Source organism: Octopus bimaculoides, chromosome 19 (assembly GCF_001194135.2).
Source record: "Octopus bimaculoides isolate UCB-OBI-ISO-001 chromosome 19, ASM119413v2, whole genome shotgun sequence".
In the NCBI taxonomy this organism is placed as follows: Eukaryota; Metazoa; Mollusca; class Cephalopoda; order Octopoda; family Octopodidae; genus Octopus; species Octopus bimaculoides.
This window is the reverse complement of record NC_068999.1, coordinates 25929570-25945801: the sequence shown is the minus strand read 5'-3', so window position 1 is coordinate 25945801 and position 16232 is coordinate 25929570. Positions and strand designations below refer to the sequence as shown.

The 16232-nt window shown below is 36.1% G+C and overlaps 1 protein-coding gene across 5 annotated transcripts in view; it reads left to right on the top strand.

The window, feature by feature from the left end:
* LOC106883271 (allograft inflammatory factor 1) overlaps window positions 1-16232 on the top strand; it is a 125419-nt gene that overhangs the window by 55035 nt on the left and 54152 nt on the right. For all 5 annotated transcript variants that reach the window (XM_014934216.2, XM_014934217.2, XM_014934220.2 and 2 more), the window contains exons 2-4: window positions 531-592; window positions 7343-7409; window positions 9085-9126. In XM_014934216.2, the coding sequence (XP_014789702.1) occupies window positions 531-592; window positions 7343-7409; window positions 9085-9126 (171 nt within the window). The remainder of the gene's footprint in view (window positions 1-530; window positions 593-7342; window positions 7410-9084; window positions 9127-16232) is intronic.

Below are 16232 nucleotides of genomic sequence, written 5' to 3'. Positions count from 1 at the left end.
ACATGCCACTAGCACGGAAGCCAGACAGCTGCTCTGGCAATGATCACGCTCGGATAGTGCTGTTAGTGCTCCACTGGCACAGGGGCCAGTCATCGAATATGGTTCAATTACGATTTCGATTTCACTTGAATGGCCCATTAAAAGTGAGTTGGCATATACAGGTTTTGGCTCTCAAGCATAAAACTCTAAAGTAAAGATGAACCAATGATCACTCTGCTAGAAATATCAGCCAAGGTTCTCACAAACAATAGTCCACTGTTACAAAAAACTAAAAAGACCTTGGCTAAATACAGTTCTGATAAAAGACAATGTGAGGTGGAGACATGGCTGGGATGGTTTTCAATACTGATAACAAATAAAGCAATCTATGTGATAATTTTGAGGTCTATTACAGTAAAAAATTGTTTGTTGTAATAAACAAACAAAACAAATTTGTTATATGTAAAAAATGAAAATGAAATTTAATTTAATGTTAAAGACCAGTAATAATTACCACATTAAGTGCAATCTATATTGTTTGTTAACTGCAGGTGGAAAAGCATTTGGTTTATTGAAGGAGAAACAAGAAACAGATTTAAACAGAATAAACCAGGTAAGCAAAATTACATGTATTATATTCAGCAAAATTACATGTATTATATTCATTATGAATGCAAGCCAACTTTTTTAATCTAATTTTTCATGCTGATTTCAAAATTTCACTCCATTTGTATGCAGCACATATCAGTTTTTCAGTAGATACATGCAAATATTTACATATTTGTATATATGAAATCATTAACGTAATAAATAAGCACATACTATTACCTCCGCCTAGGAAAGAGGTTATGTTTTCATCTGTTTGTATGCAAAATAACTCAAAAAGTTGTGAACGGTATTTGATGAAACTTATAGGAAAAGTTGGTAATGACACAAGGAACTGATGATGAAATTTTGGTAGTGATCCAGGAATTTTTATGGATTCTTGAAGGATTTTTTATTTGTTATATTTACTTTACATGGACTATTACAATATTACGTTCTTTGATTATCTCCCTTGAAAACACATTCATCGTTTCCAAGTAACCTATGGTAGCGTTGCTGTTTCCAAAGTTTATTTTCGTTTCTCTATTAGTGATTTTATTCGCATATCTATCTTAACACTCAAGTTTTAGGTAATTGTTTCTTTTTAGTTGTATGGTGAAACTAGCTTGCTGTTGTCATTGATGTATTATAACTGCTTCAGATGATTCCTGTTTTTAAAGTGTTCTTTTTTAAAAATCATATGGCTGTGTTTTGTTTTTTTAACCCCGCCAAGGAGGTTATGTTTTTGCCAGCATTGGTTTGGGAAATTGGGCGATTTTCAGTATACATGCATATGGGTGGAAATGAGCTGCTTGGTGGAGGTTTGCGCTCTCTAAGTGCTTTTCTAGTTTTTAGAAAGTAAATGAGTTTATTGAGTTAAAAATCATCACTATCATTCTCCAAAGAGTGAATACACAAAAAAATGGGTCAGACAAAACAGACAAAGTTAGAACAACAGAGTTAGAAACATTGTGATTTGGATTTTCTGTGGTGTTCCTGATCTGGTTGATCATGATAAAATGTCCAGCAGTAGTCAGCCAGCATACTGTCATTCCAGAAGCCTTGGTACCGTTTCTCTATAGCACTAACATCCTGGTGAAATTTTTCACCATGTTCATCAGACACTGCTCCAAGGTTATCTGCAAAGAAATCCAGATGGGAGTCCAAGAAGTGAACTTTCAATGACATGCGACAACCCATGGCTGAGTAACATTTCAGAAGGTTCTTGATGCCATCCTTGTAGTCCATTACCTTCTTGTTGCCAAAGAAATTCTCACAAATCCAATTGAAAGCATTCCAGGCAGGCAGTTCCTGTTCATCCAGTGTTGCCTTGAAATTGACATCTTTGAGTACTTTTCTAATTTGGGGGTCTGACAAAAATACCCTCTTTCAATTTGCCTGTGTGATTTTGGGAAACTTTTCTACAATATACTCAAACCCTCTGGTGTTTCTCTTTCCTAGTGTCTTTACAAACTGATTCGTCAGTCCAAGCTTTATGTGCAAAAGAGGCAATAGGACATTACATGGATCTTGTAGATGACTGTGCGAAGTGAGGTGATGAGAATGGCTTCTTAGTACATCACACGGTTGATACAATAAATATGAAAAGGATAAATGTGTATAAGTGCCAGAAGGAAAAGAGAGACACAACCGGGTAGACTGTTTAAGAGAAGATTTTATTGATAGGTTAACATGTGTATCTGTGGTGCATCATGTATACATAATAATAGACAGGCCATCATGAGAACAAAGTGTGTGTGTGCATAGGTATGGATGTATGCATGAGCGTTAAGTACAGAGCATTGAAAGAGTCTATAATATGACATTAGAAGAATGTTCACACACAAGGATGATAAATACCAGTTTGTAGTCAAGATACACAATAGTTGAAATGCTGTATCAAGAAGTTGTGTCTGTAATGCAGAGCCAGTTGAGGTACATGTCATACGTGAAGTCGTGGATACGATGCTGCTGCCGGTCACTTGTTACAGGAGTTCTTGCAGGTTGTATTTGCTGTTAACCATGGTGAAGTGATTCACAGTGTTGTGTTGGAACCTGTGCGAGTGTTGCTGGTTGTTGTGTACGTAGAGAGATGATGTTGATGTTAGGACAAATGCTGACTACAGAGATGGAGGTCCTCGAATGCTGCTGGACGAAGTTGATGAGTCTTCATGTGGCTGCTGTTGTGTTGTCGCTGGAACTGGCTGTGTCCTGTGTGGTCAGTGGCTAGACCTCAAAACGTCTGGAACTGAAAGACATCGACTCGATGTGAAGCTAGAGTTTTATAGTGAGCAGTCGGCTCAAACTGAGGTTTAGAAGAGACTATCTCACGTGACCTTATTTGAAGGCTGCAATTGGTTGGGTTGCATATTGGCATGCAATAGAGCAAGAGACAAATTGTGCCATTAAAATGGTCTTTCAGCTCCCTCCATATCATTGGAATGGCAAAAGGTATGGACTTCTTATTAAACCAGTCATGTAAGCCATTTGAGCAAGCTGAACAGATAAAATGTGGTGCCCATAACTTGTCCTGATCTCCAAGAGGACAGTCCAAGTATAGCTTATAAATCTTCTTGATCTCTGGTGTTATTGTATGTTTTTGAGCTTTCACAATAAATTGTCCACAGACATAACACAGGACGATTTCTACACTGCCTTGACATTGTTGACACTGTAAAACAAGTAAGGAAATAGATACAAATGGTTATACTTCTATTGAATTTGAGATGATGAAATATTTCATCAGACCAATTATGACTGGACAATTTGAGATGTTGAAGTACCTATTTCATCAGACAAAACTTGATTGGTCAATTTAAGATGATGAAATATTCCATCTGAACTATGCAGCAATGAATAATGCAGTTTATTTTAAAGGTATGTTTCTATGATGTGAATGAAATACATGCATACACGTCATTAATTGGAATTTCTATATAATGCATGATCTAAAATCAAAAAAACTTTCTCATCTTGAAAACTGTACGTGATGTCAAAAACTAATTGTATATTTGAAATCAGCATTAAAAACTACACTAAGTACACCTTGATATATGCTTGATAAAAAATACTTGTTGACCAGTGTAATTAACCATTTAGCACTTAACCCTTTAACATTCAAACTGGCCTTAACCTGCCAAAATATTCTACCTGTTTTATGTTCAAATAGGACAGATCTGATTTCTCACACCTACTCTACACTGTCATTCATCAAATAATCACACATCATCAAAATCTCAAATCTATGAGATAATACATGGTTAATTCAAAACAATGTGAATAAATAAGCATTACATTTGACAGAGTAATCTGAATGCTAAAGGGTTAAACTGGCTAAAATATTCTACCTGTTTTATGTTCAAATCAGCCAAATTGGGTCTTTTACATCTACCTTACAATCATCATCATCGTTTAACGTCCGCTTTCCATGCTAGCATGAGTTGGACGATTTGACTGAGGACTGGCGAACCAGATGGCTGCACCAGGCTCCAATCTGATCTGGCAGAGTTTCTACAGCTGGATGCCCTTCCTAATGCCAACCACTCCAAGAGTGTAGTGGGTGCTTTTACGTGCCACCGGCACGAGGGCCAGTCAGGCGGTACTGGCAACGGCCACACTCAAATGGTGTGCCACCATACTAAAAATATACAACCACATCATCAAAATCTTGAAGGTACAAGATAATACTTGATTAATTTAAAACAATGTCAATAAATAAGGATTATAATACAGTTTAATCTAAATGCTAAAGGGTTAATATTCTGTTTGTCAATACAACATTAAAGTATCCTTAATTTGTATTTTTGTGGTAGTTATATTAAGCTTGAGTGAAAGCCTTGCCTCAAGTTCCAACTTTATCTAAAACAGATAGGCAGATTGTTTAAATAATCTTGTTCTGACTTCATCTTAAGATAATTATGTACATTATCATTCCTATCAGCACCCACATGTACACATAATGGAATACATATATACACATTTATACAAACATGCATGCATATATATACACAATCTATAGTTATGAGGTATTATCAGAAGTTTCTGGATTGTTGTGATTGCATTGTTTGATTGAAATATATTTGGGGATACTTAAGCATATAGACATGTTGGAATATATATATGCATATATTTGTATCCTGACGAGTATATGTTTGCTGCCACCTTATCTACCCCTCCTATCTTATATACTTGTTAATCACCTTCCTTCTTTCACTCATCTCCCCATTCACTTTGATCCCTTTATCACTCATACCCCTCCTATCTCTTAGCTCCTCACCACTTATGAAGCTCACAAAGTATGAATGGTTGCCCTACATATTGCCCCATCCCTCTACCTACCCATCCTTCACTTGGCACATGTAAGAGAAAGTATATTTGTCCAACCTCATCACTCAATCTGTGCCCACCTTCCTTCTTTCATCCATCTCCCCCACTCTATCAATTAACTCCCATCTCACCACTTACCCATTGCCTGTCATAACTCCCTCTCAGCCTTTTTTTCACCAACTGTCTTTTCCACTATATCAACATCCTCTCATCTTAGTGACCGAACCTCTATGACACCCTACACTTCTTTTTCAATGACTCTCTCTGGATTTTCATCTATATTCTCTTTCATGTTCCCTTCCACCACACCTTCCACCCATACTTTCCCTTATAATATGGAATAACCTTGGAGACCCGGTACATAACCCACTTGCCTAAAACCATTGCACATTCACATACACTCTATTTTTCTATCTATCTCCCATTCTCCCTCAGTTACAGAGGACCCTTTAGTCTTGCAAGTTGCTAGGTAACCTCATTAGTGCTGGTGCCATGGTAATAGCACCCGGTAGTACATACAGCAAAATGGTTGGCTTTAGGAATGGCCTCTGGCTGTAGAAACCATGCCAAAAACAGATATAGTTCTTCAGTTCATTGGATTCTGTCAAACCATCCATCCCATGCCAGTAGTAGGGGTAGTAGGGATTTCTTCAATTTCTTCTATCATTTTCAATACAGTGACTGTTCATTGTGGATTTCAACTTTCAGTACAAATAAGTTAGTAGGGGTCAATCTTAGAAAGTTGAGTGGCTGAGGGAAGAGTGTTGTCATAAGCTTTGCCAAAAATATCACAGATAAGGAGTGATGCACTAGTAGGTGCTATGTTTGGGTGCAACATCCAGATTTTGCTTGTCCCTCACTGGTAAGACCAGACAACATGACCAACCTCCATACCTCCGCAGCAAATTTGTCGACCTGTTCCCCTCTCCATCTGATTGTTCCCAGCAAAAGTGGCGTACTCTCCATCTGTGTAAGCCTCTCTCAAGTGCTGATCGATCTTTGCTGCACTCTGCTGTTCTTCTTCATCGATTTCAAGGTACAGTGCCAGTGCACTCCCCTCCAAATACAGGGCCATGAGGCTCGCTACATCTTCGATGTCTTGTAGCCTGGCCACAACTTTGACTTTTTGAATTCAGGCTACTACGTCACCTTCACCATAGAAAGGTCTGATGACATCACTACCGATCCTTATCTTCACTGCCATTATACATCAAGGGGACAATGATGTCTGTACACAACTGCCGAAATAGCTTGTTGTGCATGGGAAGTGAAAAGAGGTTCACCTACCTTCCTCTCTCATCTGTGCCTATCTAATAATAGTCATTCTGGCAATCCTGCCCTACCCTGCTGTCATTCAGTAATAAGCAGCTGCTATCTCCAATCTGAGAGCAAGTTTCCTCATATCCGTTTGCAATGCCTCGGCCAGCCAAAGAAGGATGACCCTCTGCTGTCCCCCCTGCACTTCCCTTCTCACGTTTCCTCTTCCGGTCAGTCCCTTGACCATTGACGTCATGGCTCTCTTCTTCCGGTTCATCCCCACAGCAGAGTAATCTGAATGCTAAAGAGTTAAACTGGAGTATATTTTTTAATTTTATTGTTCATGTAGAAAAGAATGAAATTCTTACATTCTCTTGATTTCCTGTAATTCAAATTGCCTCATGGTCCCAGTAGACAAAATGGAAAAGTTGTTGCCGTGGAAGATGGTGAGGTAGATGTACTAGAACAGACACTCTGACTCCTGGGGTTTGCACTTGTGGATAGCCATCTCTGCCCTGATAGCAATGAGCAGCAATGTGGTCCAGGAGCCAAGAACACCAGAGGTCTCTACTGCCACAGGCTCAAAACATAAACCTATCAGAGAACAACTGATACTTTGATAATTTGCTTTTCTCAGCCTGACTAGTAGCAAAGTCTGAACTGGTAGCTGAACACACCAAGTTGCCACTGAAGAAGGCATTGCAGCTGGAGGTCCCAGATGAGGGGTCTGCCACCACAGAACAGGAAAATTGTCATACTGTCTGGCTTTTCACTGTCCCCCCAGTCTGGCTCTGCTGACTTGAGCTGGGAAGGGAAGCCTGTGGCATCTAGGCCATGTTTTATGATTTTGTTAAAGGTGATATGGCATGGAAAGCAGCTACCACTGTCTCATCTTTAAGAAACCCACAACCTCTCATCACCCACCACTCACTCACCACCAATAACAACAACAAGAACATCGTGATCAAAACTAAAATCAACCCCACCAAAACTAATGAACATGTCACAAAAGTTAGCATCCTAGCTTTATGATACTATTGCATCTTCCAAGTTAACATTCTAAACTTATACACCTGCCCTCCAAGATTTTCCTGTCTTAATCTTTTGTTTCTTGCCTTTTACTGTAGTAAATTCTAAAGCTAATAAGAAACCTGTGGTTTTATATACTTTTTTTTTTTAAATCATATTTTTACAGCAATTTCTGGATGATATAGCATACAAAGATATAGAAGATCTTGAAGAAAAACTTATACGATATAAAAGTAAGATATTTTATATTTTCATTTTGAACAATTTTGGGTATATTTATCATAGGTAGATTATTTTTAATCCCTTAGCAACTGACGATGTCTACTATATAGATTTAACTGAAATATATGAATAACAGGAAATATTGTGGTAACGTTATAAACTCTTTCTTATTTAAACACTATTCTAACCACTACAAAAGTTACCTTATGGATCTCATCTTCATTTATATTTACAAGCAAAATTATATATAGATATTTTCTAACAAATGATATTTGGGATGACATTGTGATGCAAAAACTTAGGTTGTTAGTTTTCATTTAGGTTTTAAAATTCTTTTGGCCTCTAGACCCTTGAATGGAATCATATCTGTTGTAAGTCTTCAGTTCAGTGCTGAAGGAAACCTCCTAAACTCATAGGAAATTTAAACTATAACAGTTTTGCAAAAGCTCAATGCCTGTTAGAGGTATCCAATATAAACCATTTCCAATAGAGATTGGCTCCCAGATAGATAATTTTAGAATACAATGATTGAACACGTGTAAATATCACCTTGTCAATAACAAATCTGATTCCCTTAAATGTCAAGAATAAAACATTTCAGTAATTTTGGTACAGAGCTCTTTTAATATTACCTCATGCTTAAGGCAGCAAGCTGGAAGAATCATTAGCGTGCTGGGTTAAATGCTTAGGGGCATTTTGTCTTTATGTTCTGAGTTCAAATTCTGCTGACTTTGACATTCATCCTTTTGAAGTTGATAAAATAAATACCAGCTGCACACAGGGGTTGATGTAATCAACTTACCCTCTCTACCCAAATTGCTGGCCTTGTGTCAAAATTTGAAACCAATATTACCTCATTCCACCATTTAATCAATTACAACATGCTCTCGTATCACCGTGAAAAGATTTGACAATATTTGTAACATTTAATAAGGTATGAACTGGCAGAATTGTTAGCACACCAGGCAAAATGCTTAGTGGCATTTCATCCTTTTATATGTGCTGTGTTCAAATTCTGTTGGGATTGACTTTGCCTTTCATCCTTTCAAGGTCGATAAAATAAGTACTAGTTAAGTACTGGGCTTGATCTAATCAACTTACCCTTCCCCTAAAATAGTTGGCTTTGTGCCAAAATTTGAAACCAATATGCTAACACTGAGAATTTTTCTGATTTTTTGAAGAATCCTTCCACAAACTCTTCAGATTTAATGATTAAAATCAGATTCTTGATGCAAGATCTTGGAAACTGGTATCTGTAGAGTTTGATGTACATAAATTTAAAGTGAAACTTGGAAAGGTTTATAGTTGTCATAGTTTTTTTAATAATAAGCTTTGAAAAATTAATTAAACTATCCATAGTTATATGGATGAATTTTAAAGATACTCATAATTATTGATATAAATGATTCAAGAGGTATACCATAGGGGGAAAAAAAAGATTAAAAATATCAAATTGATGCTAATTCAGAAAGTACTATTGACATCTATACATCAATATTATTCAGAACTAATATAATTGACATCATTTCGACAAACCAGTAATATATCAAGATGAACAAATGCTAACTAAATATCATATTTATAATTAAAACATTAGCATCATAGTAATAGCAATAATTAAGGTGAAAATAATTACCATACTTTGTTTTTTAATATCTTGCAATAAAATATCTATATTTGTTGCAGGTCAGTTTATGCAGTTTGATCAAGATGTTAGTGGCGATCTTAGTGAGTACAAATTACTTATTTTTGATTTTAACTTGCCCGGGAATGAAATTTTTCCTTACATTTTGGAAGAATAACAATGAAAAAAAAAAATAATAATAATCATAATAAACAAAAATACAAAATTTACCACTTTTATGAAAGGAGATAAATTCTACCACATACGTTGAAGGGATTATACCAGAGCTTCTGGGTAAACAACATTTTTTGTTTTCTGGTTTGGAGAATAGACAAACAAGTCTTGCAAACTATCTACCCGGGAGCAACCAACAAAGTTGACCATGAGAAAATCAAGCCAGTAGATTTCAAAGACTGACCTCGAGTTGTATTAATAGACATTGCAAAAGCAAGTCGCACTGGGAATTGTGTTTGTTGGAACTCAAAGGGCATATTTGTTGGATTGATTGGAATTCTTGGAAGAAAACCTCTTCTCCAGAGGCACATCCAGTGATGATGGTAGCTTCTGTCACATTAGGTGATAATGTCTTCACAATCAACCTTGTCCCATTGCATAATTTAGGAGGATCTAAATTTCTTAGAAGCATTATTGGGACTCCTACCTTCAGAAAAAGTTTGTGGAGGAATTCCAGGTGGCTCAAGAGAATTAAGGAACTCTGTTGGGTAATGGACAGCTTGATTTTCATCAAGGACTGAATCAACTGATTTGTACTTCTTAATAATTGTTGGAATCTTATTCATTAATTAGATGGCTAATTCTTGCTACTGTCTCATTTTTTTGATTAAGAATTGACCTTTCACACAACCATTTATGTGAATTATAATTATCACTTAAGTCTGGTCATACTCTGTTCTTCAATTCAGTTGGGGAATTCATCATGATAGCAATATGAGCCAAACTGATATTACCATTCCCATCAAGTGGTACTTTCCCATTTCCTAATTGGAAGAGGCAGGTTGAAAACTGTTTTGCACATTGGTCCCCATGTAATGAAGCTGGCACGTTAGTATTGCAGGAGAATTTCAGTACTTTATTCCATTCTGTTATTTCATCTTGTTTGTCTCAGAATGACTGGTAATGTCTGTCTGAATTCTCCTGATAAAAGTAATGTAACTCCTCCCATAAATTTATTGTTGCCTCTGATGTCCTGTAAGGTGTTACCAAGAGCTTCCATTGCACCTCTATGTGACATGGTGCATTCATCCCAAATGATAAGGTGGCATTGGCACAACACTTTTGCTGAACCTGAATCTTTGCTTATGTTACAAATTCGACTGTCACTTGTGACCAGGTTTAGTGGTAATTTAAAAGCAGAATGAGCTGTTCGTCCTCCTGTGAGAATGGTGGCAGCAAAACCAGACAATGGTACAACAACTGCAAATTTTTTTTTTGTTACCTTACTTTGGAGAGAAGTAATGTAACAAATGTTTTATGTGTGCCACTAGGAACATCAAGAAAGAAAATTCCTCTGCTTTTTTTTGACAATTGTGGAACACTGCCCGCACGCACACACACACACAGATACATATATATATACAGTATCAAACCACAGATGAAATGGAGGTGTGCATGTGTGTGAGAGAGAGAGAGAGTGAGTGAAGGGGTGTGTTGTCATATATACATAAATAATAGGCATACATCTTTCTTGTATGTATGTGTGAGAGAGAGAGAGAGAGAGAAAGTGCTACTTAGACATCACACTCCCTCTCACATATGCATACATACAGAAAAGATGTATGCATATATATTTATGTATGTACGAATACATGGCAGCACACCCCTTCACTCACACACACATAGACGCACACACCATACATATATGTATAAAAACACATACAAAAACATGTGTGCGTGTGTGACTTATAAATACATAGAGCTGAACACAGTGTGAAAAAGAAAATAAATAAAATCTTTTTACGTAAATAAACAAATTATGCGAGTTTCAGCAAAATAATGCCCATATTTTGGGGGTGCCACATGTTTAATTGCAAAATTTTAACGTGATATTTGTGTAATAAAGAAATCAAACCTGGAGTGTGTGTGTGTGAGAGAGAGAGAGAGAATCTTGCATACAATGAATGAGATGGGGATGGAATGAATAAATGAATAAATCGTATAAATAGAAGCACATTGAATAGTGTCTTGTACTGAATATTTAAATTGTGAGCTTAGTAAATATTTCTTTCAGTAATTTATTGTAGTTGTTTACAAATAGTGAATTAAAACTTGAAATGAAAACATTAAAATTTAGACAGGGACAGACTTCGCCATTCTTATGTCAATACCAGAAGTTGACATTGAGAAACCTTTTTCAAGAAGTATCCATTTTCTTGAAAGTTAAGACAAATTGAAGTAGACTTGCGTCTATCATTGACATGATAGAACATATATTCGTAGAAAATTTTATTAAAAAATATCCATAATTCTGAAAGTTATGATCATGGAAATTATGTCAGGAGGCAGAAATCTGTAGTTCTTAATATGATGGGCAGAAAGTAAATAAGAAATTTTAACGGAAAAGAGAGTATTGTAGGGGTCGAAGGGAAATTTGTCAGTGAACCAAAGAGCCAGTATCGAAGGAACCAGAAAGAAACCGTCAACAACAGGAAAACACAAGACCGTATGGGTTGAAGTGAAATTTAGGAAGATACTTCTGTCAGTAAATTATGAAATTACTTACATCAGTAATTTGTTGTTTGTTTGTAAATAGTGATTTAAAACTTAGACTTACAGTGAAAACAATAACATGGAAATTAAACAATGGCATATAAAAATTGAAAGTGAAAAGAATAGGGTCTGTAAAATAAAAGTGAAAACAAGAGATATAGATAGAGAGATAGAGATAGATAGAGAAAGATGGATAGAGAGATATACATAAAGAGATAAGTTACGTCACTGACACTAGACAACCGGAAGCAAAAATATTAAAATCTTTGAAAGACATGAATGTAATATAACAAGCAGTATTTTTTATTTTTAAAATTTTTTAATAAAAAAATCAAATGAAGACCCTATAATATGTCCGAGGTCAAATTATTCATACATGACAAGTATGAAAGTAATTGGTGAAACTGCCATTTTATATTTTTATTATTTTGCGCATGTACATTGTTTTTGTTTTGTCAACTACACAATATAGTAGGGTCAGTTGGGTATTGCCTATGAGAAAAGCAGCACCGTGATGAATTCACTGTCAGAAATTTGGAAACGACATGCTGTACTGCTTGGTATTTGTGCTGGAAGCTCCAATATGAACATTTCAGAGTGTTTGGATGTTAATCTCAAGACAGTGCAGAGGATTCAGAAAGAGTTGGATGAGTCTAATGGTGATTATGAAGGTACGACAGCTCAGAAAACTCACTCTGATGGTTCTGATGAGAAAAGAACTCCTGAATTTGTTGGTGAGATTGACAACAATCCCTTCAAGTCAATCAGATCCATCACCAGAGGCATGGGAATGTCTGAGTTTCTAATCAGGCTGGTAGTGCATGAAGACATTTGGTATTCCTCATACAAGATGAGAAAGGGCCAATTTTTATCCCAAGCCATCAAGGACAGGAGGAAAGACCATGCTATGAAACTTTTGAACAAACTTAAGCATCCCCTCCAACTGATCATACTTTGGTTTTGCTCAGATGAGAAAAATTTCTGCCAGGATCAGATGGTGAACATACAGAACAATTGTTGGCTTGCCATGTCCCCAAGACATGTACTGAGAGTGATAAAAATCAAACATCCAGTTGACATCATGATGTTTGGAGTGATCACTAGTGATGGTGACATTATGCCTCCGTTCATCTTTCCAAATGGCCTCAGACTCAACACAGAAGCCTACATCAAGTGCCTGGAGGAGGTAGTATTACTCTGGGTCAATAGGGTGGCTGCTGAAAGACCCTGTGTCTGGCAACAGCACACTGTACCATGCCACACAAGCAGGAGAACCCAGTCATGGCTGTCAGGAAATTTCTGTGACCATATCACCCCTAATATCTGGCCACCTAACTCTCTAGACTGCAATTCCCATGATTATTATGTGGGGGGCACAGCTGAGCAAGAGACCAACAAAACTCCTTGTAACACCAAAGATGAACTGAAGGCAAGGATTATGGCAGCATTCATCAAATTAAACAAGGAGACCATCCAGAAGCGTTGCAGGAGATTACAGAGTCATCTGGAGGCCATGATTGAAGCCAATGACGATTTTATTGAATAAATTTACTCTTTAGTATTTCAAAATATTTTAATGTAATTTTGGTTAATATATCTTTAAAAATGAGACGTCAGTGTTATTTCCATTTTTGTGCAATTGAGATGACAATCTATTCACAGCATCTTGTGTATATATATATATATTTACTTTATTTAAAGGCACCATAAATATAATGAAAGCTGTTACTCAGAGTTTCACGTTCCCATTCATCGGACAATTTTGTTAAAATAGAACCGATATAATCAAAACTAGTTAAAAGATACACCTTTAAAAATGGATTTGTTTCATTGGTCCTTTCAATTAACAGTCTTAAGCATGCAATGAACAAAATAAATGAATTTAATATAAGTTCATCCTATTGTAAAATCGAAAAAAACCTTAAATCGAAGAGTAGATTCAAAATACATATTGTAAATAATTGTATATGAAATATAAGTCAATTAATACATTAAAATTAAAATTTTCACGCTGCATTACATAAATATTTTTTGCAACAGTATATACCCATACTAGGCCATCTATAATATACATATATGCATCAAAATACACAGATGCATGCACATAGTTACATACATATACAGGCATATATTTTTGTTGTTGTTGGCACTCCGTCGCTTACGACGTCGAGGGTTCCAGTTGATCCAATCAATGGAACAGCCTGGTCGTGAAATTAACATGCAAGTGGCTGAGCACTCCACAGACACATGTACCCTTAACGTAGTTCTCGGGGATATTCAGCGTGACACAGTGTGACAAGGCTGACCCTTTGAATTACAGGCACAACAGAAACAGGAAGTAAGAGTGAGAGAAAGTTGTGGTGGAAGAGTACAGCAGGGTTCGCCACCATCCCCTGCCAGAGCCTCATGGAGCTTTAGGTGTTTTCACTCAATAAACACTCACAACGCCTGGTCTGGGAATCGAAACCATGATCCTATGACCGCGAGTCCGCTGCCCTGACCACTGGGCCATTGCGCCTCCACGACAGGCATATATAAGACATGAACATATGCACAAATACACATATACATATATGTATGCAACCATGCATGCACACAAAATTCTCATGGTGTATACATATATGAGTCGGTTGTAACAGACAAGAGAAATAGGAAGTATATTTTAAACGTAGGGAGGGGGAAAAGAAGAACCCTAAACATAACAGCTAGTGAAAGAAAGAGGGAAGTAAGGGGGGAGGGAGAAGAGAAACACATTGTTTAAGGACACTTTCAAAGTAACGAATAGGGAGAGAAAGGATACTTTGCATAAGGAAAGAAAAAAGAGAGATAGGTGACGGAATATGTATAACAAACATACACATAAAATAAAATTACATATATATATATGTATATATAAGTATATATTAGCATATAAATACACATATAAGACCACATATATAAATATATGGAAATATGCACATAAATACATATCTACACAAATATAAGTGTATAAATGCATACATATACATCCGTGTATGTATGTGTACAAGTATAAACATACACGCTTACTTACACATATACACAGACACACACATACAAATACATATGCATGCCTACAATACAGACATCCATATAAAAATATATCCAGGTCCTAACGTATATATACAAACAACTTTTTTTTTACAATTGCTGAGTGTATAATAATAAAAATCGGGTAAAAGACATGCAAAATGGAACGCCATATATCGAATTATCTATAAATATAACGATTAAATGGGTTTGTAAGATACAATAAAATGAAATAAAAAATAAAATCTTAAACATGAAAATAATATATATATATATAAAACAGTCGAAGGTTTTCTAAAGAAATACTTCGAAATAAATACAATATCTTTGCAATGTGAAATAACCATGCATTACAAAATACAAATTCAACAGTGGGATTGAAAACTAGTTCAAGATTCAAAAAATATATACTATCCATATGGTATTTTGTCAGCTGATATTTTAAATTTTGTTGCGTGTCTGCAGGAATTCAAGAGTTGGCATCTTTGATTCAAAGCACTATCGTCCTGGAATAAAATATAGAATTTTTCCAAAAGGCATAAATTACGTTTGATGGGTCTTTTATGTGCACCGTGTCTGTAAGGTGATGCTTTATCTAAAATTCTCCATGTCACATTGAAAGGGTGGGTTTCATTTGCTTTTAATTCCCAGACATATTTTGCCAGGCTGGTCTTTGTCCTATTTTTGGGGTATCAGAAGGAATTTCTGTGAGAATAAAATCGGGTCTTGAAAGAATTTTCAGAAGCCCCTGTGTATGTTCTATATTCATGTGAGCCTTCTTTTTGCACTTTGGCTCTATATGCTATTCCTTTCTCCAGACATTTTCCTTCCAATGGACAGGAGGTTCCATCTCTGAGAAGATCCAGTATAACAAACTTAATGTTAGCAGTAATGCAACACATAGAACTAGGACTAGGAGGGTTTTGTGGTTCAATCCAGCTTTTAATATGGCCGTAGAAACAAATATAGGTAGGGAATTCTTAAAATTAGTATATAGACATTTTCAACCATAAGTTTTATAGAATATTTAATAGACGAACGCTTAAGATCAGCTATTCTTGTTGCAAAAACTTCGCCTCTTTCATTAACCAACACAACAATAAGATAATTGCAAATAACCACAGTGCCAATTCTTTTCCAAAGAATTGCAATTGCAAAGATGGGACCTCCTGCTCATTGGAAGGAAAATGTATATATATATTTGTTTCAGTCATTTGACTGTGGCCATGCTGGAGCACCACCTTTAGTCAAACAAATTGACCCCAGGACTTAGTCTTTGTAAGCCTAGTACTTATTCTATCGATCTCTTTTGACAAACCGCTAAGTTACGGGGATATCAACACACCAACATCAGTTGTCAAGCAATGGTGGGGGGACAAACACAGATACACACATACATACATACATACATATATATATATATATATATATATAT